Below are 9,237 nucleotides of genomic sequence, written 5' to 3' on the forward strand. Positions count from 1 at the left end.
CCCCAATAACACATGTAGTTGGTGAATGAAGAGCATTCTTAAGAAGTGGAAGCCTCTCAGAAGCATACTCATCATCGCTGTCGTAATATCGACGCGATCCAATTGCTTTTAGTACCATTGCCAACAAGAGAGACAAACCCTGAGACAAGTCCATCAACGTGGCGAGTTTGTCAGAACGACTCCCTATCTCAAGACAGACCAACATGAGAAGAGAGAGAGAGAGAGAGAGAGAGAGAGACCTGAATAGACACCATTGAGATCCCTATCCATTTGCAGATATCGAAGTTCAATTTGATGAAATGTTTGAACTGATCAAAACTTCCACTTGGATCTTTTGGAAAATCCTGGCGTAAACTTAAAAGTTATCAGCTAGAATTATAAATATCTAGTAGCATCCAAGTTGGCATTTTGTGATGATCATTATTTTTAACTTTTAGATGATGCATAAGCCTTGAGTAAAATCTTCACCTCCTCCCAGTCACGATTCAGAAATACATCTGTTGTCACCCCAGCCTCCACCATGAGAACCATAAAGACAAGCACCATATACTACATTCATTTAAGGATAATCAGACTCTCATATGTCAAGTAATCTATTGAAGAAAAATAGGGTAGGAGAGACTCATAGCATAGAGACAATTAAGAATACAGTACCAGATGAAGGCAACAACCATTAGCAGTTTCAGCAGCAATATGACCCAAGCATGTGATCACACATAAAAGAATTCCTAGGCCAAAAAAACTGTACATGAACCTGAAATTTAAGCAAGACCAAAGATGTAAGCTACATCCCAGTCATGGTGGTATCCCATTGTCTTCCCATAAACCAACTAGGTCTGCCACAGAATCCAAATCTCAATCATATTAACTGCTATAATACTCCTTACAAGTTTGTTTAAATTCATAGACGCATCTTAATATATCTATGGGGGATTTGGAAGCTATTCTACAAAGAACCATAATTTGAAAAAGAGTAATGAATACGAAGATCATTCCTACACTTTGCCTGGTCAATAATGAACGCCATGAACACTCTTTAGATTTGTAGGTCATGTATTTTCTTCTTAGGAGGGAAAGATGGAATACAGAGGCATGTTCTACTTCATCACATTATTCGAGATTATTCTCCGTAAAGATATCAGCCACCATGAGATAAGGAATGTATTTTCTACACAGACACAGGCCCATTTAGAGAGAAATTACCAAGGACAAGCAGAATGCAGAAATAAGAGAAAGCAATTTCAGACTTTCGAATTTCCCCAAGAAACTTGAAGTCTCCTTCTCAAGTCCCTACCCCAAACTCTGATTGCATAATGCTCTTCCCAGCCTCATCCCTCCAAAATAATGTTAAGAAACAAAAAGATACAACCCAGAAAATGGTGCAAGAAAGCCAAAAAGCAATACCATGGAATTGGGTCACTGGGTCCATAGGGCAAATGGCCAAAATGCCTCTGCCAAGCCCTTATCAACCAAATTCCGTACAAAATCATGGCGATTCCAACCATCCCATTTCCAGAATTCACGAACTTCAACAAGGATTGCATGCAGATCCTCAACATTCTTACCATTTGTTGCCAATTACTCAATTGGCCAGACAAATACGCAAACAACTCAAGTTTGAAAATGAGAAAACAGATAGCCAAGAGAAGGCTAATGAACGTAATATTCAACCGCCAGAGATACCCGCTGCCCGCCAAGAATTTTGCGTCTTTTCGGGCTTCAAAGAACTCTGCATCATAGGATTTAGTAGATATTCTATTCTTCAAATGATTCAGAGAATTCTTTCCTATTTCCATGGAACAGTTTTCCCATTTTCATCCTCGTACCGTTAATTACACATGATTATGGCTTCTTCTTTTTCCTCATTAGATTTGATAACCGAAAATAAAGATTTTGTTTTTTTTTTTTTAACTGAGAAAAATCTTTTTACATATAAGAGAGGGAAACATTATTCTCAAACACCACATTATGGTACATGTAAGATGTTTAAATTAACTCAAGTTAATTGATGACTTGAGACGTCACAATATTCTTAATTCTAATAATTTAAAAGAGAATTAAGAAACGACTACCTGGCTAATCCATTAAGCTTTTAGTATTGTCTTCATTTGGTTCCTTCTTATTTTTCTTAATGTAATCAATTGTTCTGCCTGCATATGATCCATAAACTCAAGATCATCATCAATTACTAACCCAAATGCACAATAAAATTACAATAGAAGTGGTCATCACTTTTCTGATATAAATATAACATCAAGATATATAAAATTTAACTCAGAAAATGTCTAGTCTAGTTCCAAAGCTACGATGTGTCAAAATTCCAAGTACATTCTGTAGGCATCTCGATCGGCAGAGTAGTATCCTTCAATCAAGCTATCAACTTGGAACCCAAGTTTCTTGTAGAGATTCATAGCCGCCGTCCTCAAGGGATCAACATGAAGACCTATCCGCTGAATGTTTCTGGTTCTGCACTTCTCAATGGCTGCCTTCAGGAGTGCTTCTCCATGACCTTGTCTCCTACAGTTCTCCTTCACTGCACTTTGTTTACAACCCACATGCCAGGAAAGCACATAATTGGCTAGCGATTAGTAAAAAAAGGATACAGAATTTCGAAATTAACACACAATATACCATTCTTAAAACTTTCCTAGAAGCCCCAGATGGGAAAATGGGAATATTTTCTCTCAGCCCATTTATCAAACAGGTTATGTGCATAAACAAGTTGCATCGATTTGAGACTAATAGAGTAAGTTAGCCAGATGGCAAGGTTATAGTTATAGACCATCTAAACTAAACCAAATCATCAACAAGCTGAAGTGGAAGTACTGGATAATTCGAACATCGGCAGATTTCACATTCAACAAAAGATATACAATATCCGAAAAAAGTGTGTGTGAAGAGAATTTAGGGGAGAGGATGGAAGGGAACCTGCGAGTTTGGCGATGATAGCGTAGAGGGAAGAGGGCCAATAATACATGACATAAGCTACGACTTGTCCATGTAAGTCCAGGAAGAGCAATCCAGAATTCTGTTTTCTCAATTCTTCGTCGAAGAACCTGGCAAGAGACTCGTGTTTTGGGAATATCTTCTTCTCGAGCTTCACGATGTCTTCCACTACCTTAGCCCAGTTGGTGGAGTTTCTTCGCAATTCAACGATGTTTCCACTGTTCATTGGTGAGAACTATGCCGTTTCCTCCTCCTTCTTCAGGTGTCGAGGTTTGGCGTTTCAGAAGCTTTTCTTATTTCATTGATTTCAAGAAGCGTAACTGTATTTTTAAATTCAGTGGCCCATTTGGCCCATTAGCTAACCTTTTTGAAATTGCTACATGTTTAAACATTTTTAATTCTTACCCAATTTTCAAAACAATAACATAAATTAAAAATTATTTTTCTAGTGTTTGAAAATTTAGTTTCGTTTCTTAAAAGACTCATAATAACATAACATACAAACAAATAGAATTTTTAAAAACGATATATAGAAAATACGTCATCAACATTATATTGTTATGTACCTCTTCTGACGATGTTGAATAATACTATACTATTGTAGAACTATGTAGCAAGGCTTGTAATTTTATCCCTAACATGATTGTACTTTTTTGTTCCTACTTTAATTTTATCTTTATATATATTAATGTTTGGAAATTCCATATAATTTTTAGAAGTCCATATACTAGTGTAATACTCTAATTCACACATCAAGCACGATACATTATTATTATTATTCGTATTTTCTTCGTTTTGTACTGTAATTTTATCTTTATAATTATATTTTTTAAAAGTTGCTATTAAGGGTGATAGTCGGTTCAATTTCGTCGATTTTGGGGTCAACCAAGAACCAAACCAATTGGTTTTACAAAAAAATACATCTAATGTCCAACAAATAACATAACCAATGGATTGGATTTATTTGGATTAGTTTATTATTGGTTTGGTTCTCAGTTTTTTACATTTTATTTTTTTCTTCCAAATTTTTATTTTTATTTCTACTTTGTATTTGAATTGATGATCTTTTGCTAATTTAAATTAAAATTGGACTTATTTCTTTTTTACTAAATTGAAATTTGACATTTTTTCTTTGCACTTTTCTAAATAAAAAAGCATACACACCCCATAATAAATTGGTTTTTTTTTTTCTAGACAACAAATATATGTGCACCATAATAATTAAGATACTAAAAGATACCCGATGAAAAATATATATATATATACACACACCATTGGTTTGGTTCGCTTTTTATTGCTTTTTCTAATAAATAACTGATCTAAATCAATACTTTTTTTGTTTCCTTCAAATATAAATCAAGATGTCCAATTTTATATTAAAAAACCAAACCAAACCATCAGTTGATTTAGAATAATTTGGATATATTTTTCATTTTATTGTTGTTATGACAAACAACAATTATGACAAACAATTAAATATAAAAGAATATCCATATTTATGAAATACAAGGAATATGTATTCTCTACTCGAATTTTTGATAATTTAATAGAAAAAATTATAATTTCTCATACTACTTTCAGTAATTATTACAAATAATAATAACGTTCATGAATTACATGATCTACAAAATAATATATAATTTGATAACGAGTCAAATTATGAAGTACTTTGGAGTTTAGTAGTATTAAAAAAAAGTTCGTAGTTTCAACAATTATGAGAAGTACTCCTTATTACCTCAAATTGAAGAAAATTGACTCGGTATAAATTATATATTATTTCCAAATAAGCCACGTGGCGATAGATCCTTTAAGCAATCTGTCTCTTTAGCTTATCTCAATTCAGGAAGCAAACTATCATGTTTAGGCATCCCCATGTCCTCATATTCGAATCTACTTTCTCTTCCCTACACTCGCTTCTATCTTTATCTAATCAACCACCTAATCTACTGCCGTCCATCACCCATCAAAACAATAAACTTTCAATCCAACGGCTCATAACAGGCGACTTGCTATGTTCCGGTGCTCAATCACCCGATAGAAATAATAATTAATTATTAGCACATGTTTCTACATTGCTTGCCTTCTTCCTCTCGACTCTATTTTGCTTTTCGGACAAATCTTCGAAGAAATCGGTTCAGTTCTCAATTCTTCACCAGCTGAATTCTAGAATTTTGTAAGTTTTCCTTCATTTTCCCTCCATTTTCTTCAGAATCATTTCGATTTCGGTTTTCTTCTTCGTTTTCCCCTCCCTCTTTCGCCCTCCAATTTGTAACCAATGGAGATGGCTATGGAGTTGGAAGATTCGTTCTCGAACGTTTTGCTTTCCTTTGCCTGCGTCTTGCTCGCCGAAGATGGAAGGACTCCGCGGTTTTCGATCAATCCATTACGAAGCACGCTACGAATATGTATACCTTCGCCTTTTTAAGTTTTCTTTAGGGTTTCTTTAATTTCTTAGCTTTTGGATGTGCTCTGGTCTGCATCTTCGAGGATTCTCTTTCGATTCTGGGCATATTTGTTGATTTTCTTTCAATTTGAAGATTGATTGTTCTTGTTGGTTGACTCCTCGAAGTTTTCTTCGTCGGTGAGGTTTCTTCGTTCTTATTGCCAAACCTAACATAGGCTCCTGCTTTTGGTTCTTTTCGAATAGAAGATAAGCTGTTGTTTCTCTTCTCTCTTTCATTGAAGACTACTACGGAATTCTACCGTGAAACTCGGCCCTTTTTTAACGAATTTTTTAATTTGAAAATTTTAATTCAAGCTCTTCAGTGAGAGTTATTGAATGGCTCGAAGGATGGAGTTGGGGTTCCCGAAGTCTGCTTCATATAGTCTTCGAGAACAAGCTGCTAGAACGATTCTACGCAATGTAAGGTCACAAGGGCACACATACGTTGAGCTACGAGAAGATGGGAAAAGGTTTATTTTCTTCTGTACTTTGTGTCTTGCACCATGTTATAGTGATTCAGTGCTCTTTAACCACCTGAAGGGCACTCTTCACACTGAAAGATTATCGGCTGCTAAGCTGACTCTCTTAGGACCAAATCCGTGGCCTTTTGATGATGGTGTTCTTTTCTTCCATAAGCCAGTTGAAGGAGATAACCAGGTTGGGATGTCAAATGACAATCATGAAAGGTTGTTGGAGTATCACAACAATGATAACAATCTTGCGATTGTCAGGTATGTTGGAAATTCGAAAGGCAATGGCAATGGACATGATGAGTTTAATGGAAATGTAAGGAACATGGAAGATTGTTCCTTCGAGAATGTGAACGATGGTGGAGATGGGGGTCATTTGGTGATTCCTGGTGTACTGATTAAGGAAGAAATTTCTGATATAAAAGTGAGGGAGTTGGGTTATGGACAAATCGCTGCTAGGCTCACTGAAAAGAATGGGATCTTTTCTGGAGTTAGCAGAATATGGTGTGAATGGCTGGGTAAAGTAAATGTCGGGATTGACAATAAGGTCAAAGTTCCTGAACATAATTATGCTATTGTTACTTTCACTTATAATGTTGATTTAGGTAGAAAGGGCTTGCTTGATGATGTCAAATTATTGCTCTCATCAAGTCCTGGAGCTGAATCACAGAATAATGAGAACTGTCGAGTGAAAAGAAAGATATCTTTCTCTGATCCTGAGGATGCTAGTCAGTCTATAAGCCATCAATATGATTCGTCTGGTGAAGATTCCTCAGCTTCTAATAGTGTCACGTCATCGCTGTTGCTGGATACATATGATGATCAAATTTTGAGTAAAACAATAATGTTGAATAAAGCAGTAAGGCGTGAGCTGAGAAGGCAACAGCGTTTAGCTGCAGAGCGGATGTGTGATATCTGTCAACAGAAGATACTTACTCATAAAGATGTAGCAACACTTTTGAACATGAAAACTGGAAGACTTGCCTGCAGTAGTCGAAATGTTAATGGGGTAATGTCAGTTCTTTCTTTTTCAGGATTTGTGATGTGATTGTCAATTATGATGATATTGGTATGGGCTTAGGCGCTTATTTATTTACAACATTTGCTGATTTAGGTGTTTCATGTATTTCATACCTCTTGCCTTATACACTGGATACTTCTCTGTGAGTATGAGATTAGTGTGAAGGATCTAGGTGGTCCAAAAGTTAGACGAAGGTACAGGAGAAAGAAAAAGGCTAAGGGCAGCAAACACAGCAAGGACTGTGAAACGAGACAAATAAAAACCCAAATTGATTCTGTTTTCTGCCCTGCATGCCAGGGTACTGGTATAATTGTTGATGGGGATGACCTAGAGAAACCAACCATCCCTCTTTCTGAGGTACGTGCAACATGAAATAGGCTTTTGTTCAACTACATTGTTATTCCCGTTGGTTCTTATGTTCATGGGCATAATACTTTGGTTTAAAATGTTTAGGTTATTGTATGTAACCTCTTCATTGCTTGTTTTTTCAGTCACAACACCAAAATTTAATGAGCTTAGAGCACAGTACAAAACATTTGAAATCTTGAGGGGTTCTCAAAATAGAAAACGTGTGAAAGGTTCAATGATCTAAAGAAAATTTAAGCTTGAATAGACACTTCTTCCACTTCTAAATTTCTTAGTTATCTACTTTTTACCAATGTTTTCATAAGTCAAGCCAATTTTTGAGAACTAAAAGAAAAGGGTAGTTTTTAAGAACTTGTTTTTGAAATTTGGCTAAAAATTCAACTCTTCTACTTAAGAAAGATGCAAATCATGGGAAGAAATTGGGAAGAAGTTGACTTAATTTTCAAAAATAAAAAACAAAAACGAAATGGTTACCGAACGGGTTAACAAATCAATTTGATTTTTTAGTAAGATATATTATGCAAAGCTTATTCGATTCAACTAACTTAATAAGTGCTGGAATAATATATTATGTGACCAGGTTACTTTGTGATTACAAAGTAAATTGATAACTAGAGTAAGCAAAGATTCTTAATTAAGCTAGAAGAGTTGGCAAAGGTACTCAAAAACCTTATTCTTCGACCTTTTATATAGCGTATAGATATCATCCTAGGTAGCATTTTACCTTGCAAATCAGTGTCAATCGCATTCACGTATTTTATTATTATTTTTAAGTGAGTTTGATTGAAAGAATTGACCCTCATTTCTAAGCTTGTTCAAGGGAGGTTTAAGAGAATTTCATGGACTTATTTTTGATAAAATGAACTGAGCTGAAGATTTTGTTTTAGGAAGATACCTTCATTACCTACTGCATAACCATTAACAAGCATCTCTTTCCGTTCTGCTATAGATCTTTAAATACAAAATAAAGGTGAGTGATGCCCGAAGAGCGTGGATGAAAAGTCCCGAGGTTCTGCAGAATTGTTCGACAGGTTTCCATTTCCCTTATCAACCTGATGAAACCATACAGGTAGGAACCAAACCATTCTTTCCAGAAACTGCTCCCATTTCATGTATCTGAGTCCTGAATTTTATTAACTTAATTGCAGGAAAATGTGAAACATCTCAAGTTGCTGCATTTTTATGGAGCTTTTGTATAGAAAGTACCTTCAAATTCGTAGGTTGGAACAGTAGGCTTCAATCATGCGCTGAAGCGTACAGTAGGTAGGTCTTGCTTTCTTAATAGCTACTGGACAAACTTTTGAACATTCATGGTCATTGTAAATGAAATGTCCACAAGTCCCGTAAATATTATGAAGATTGAAGGGCGTGGGAGGAGTATCTTGATATATATATAATTGTCCTTAACTAGTTTTTTTTTTTTTTTTGGGTTGCATTTAAATCAAACTTTGAAACTTCCTTGTATGTCAATATTACTGGATCACATCTCACAATTGCAGTCTAACATCATCGCTTTTTCTTTCCTTTACATCCCTTTTTCGACTTTTCTAACACAGGTGCTGTGATGGAATCAGATATGCCATTTTAGACCTTGATTTGTCAAGAATTAATTGTTTATTGTCCATGATTTGATGGTAAATTAGAATAATACTTGCATATTTGTTAAAATTCTTCATACTACTGTAGTACTAGAAATGAAAAATTGTTTGCATTAATGTTTGTGTTTAACATTTGAGAGGTTTCGGAAGACTTGAAGTAACAATTTTGATCCCTTATCCAAACATCAAGGACCGAAAAAGTACTTTACCATTTTTCTTTATAACGAATAGTCGGTAAGTTTAAGAAGTGATCTGTGTGTTAAAGAGTTAAAGAAGTGAGTATTGTTTTAACAAGTTAAATGAGGAGTGAGGGGTTCGAATTTGACGATACATTTTATATCATTGTTTGTTGATATTATGGTCATCAAATATTTTGGTAGATGTGTGGTGTAT

At 35.1% G+C, this 9,237-nt stretch overlaps 3 protein-coding genes across 4 annotated transcripts; 1 reads left to right on the top strand and 2 right to left on the bottom strand.

The window, feature by feature from the left end:
- Window positions 1-4: 4 nt before the first annotated feature.
- Window positions 5-1,898, bottom strand: LOC150029937 (tetraspanin-19-like; the record flags this gene model as incomplete). The annotated part of the gene is made up of 5 exons (XM_090310236.1): window positions 1,405-1,898; window positions 655-754; window positions 469-549; window positions 240-344; window positions 5-139 (listed from the first exon to the last, which is right to left on the bottom strand). Coding segments are annotated over exons 1-5 (813 nt in total), but the record flags the coding sequence as incomplete, so codon positions are not given.
- A 159-nt stretch (window positions 1,899-2,057) lies between these two features.
- Window positions 2,058-3,355, bottom strand: LOC150029938 (uncharacterized). Of its 2 annotated transcripts, XM_090310235.1 has the most exons (3): window positions 2,929-3,251; window positions 2,329-2,533; window positions 2,058-2,150 (listed from the first exon to the last, which is right to left on the bottom strand). In XM_090310235.1, the coding sequence occupies exons 1-3, from the start codon at window positions 3,170-3,172 to the stop codon at window positions 2,138-2,140; spliced, it is 462 nt and encodes a 153-aa protein (XP_090166361.1). In that variant the 5' UTR covers window positions 3,173-3,251; the 3' UTR covers window positions 2,058-2,137. The 2 variants fall into 2 exon arrangements, with proteins under 2 accessions (XP_090166361.1, XP_090166360.1); XM_090310234.1 differs by having other exon boundaries at window positions 2,058-2,533; window positions 2,929-3,355.
- A 1,453-nt stretch (window positions 3,356-4,808) lies between these two features.
- LOC150029939 (uncharacterized) lies at window positions 4,809-8,774 on the top strand. Its single transcript, XM_090310237.1, has 4 exons — window positions 4,809-6,868; window positions 6,974-7,237; window positions 8,196-8,315; window positions 8,395-8,774. The coding sequence occupies exons 1-4, from the start codon at window positions 5,726-5,728 to the stop codon at window positions 8,443-8,445; spliced, it is 1,578 nt and encodes a 525-aa protein (XP_090166363.1). The 5' UTR covers window positions 4,809-5,725; the 3' UTR covers window positions 8,446-8,774.
- Window positions 8,775-9,237: the final 463 nt, after the last annotated feature.

The sequence above is a fragment of the Benincasa hispida genome, unplaced genomic scaffold, assembly GCF_027475165.1.
Source record: "Benincasa hispida cultivar pf3 unplaced genomic scaffold, pf3_genome.v1.1 HicScf790, whole genome shotgun sequence".
NCBI lineage: Eukaryota > Viridiplantae > Streptophyta > Magnoliopsida > Cucurbitales > Cucurbitaceae > Benincasa > Benincasa hispida.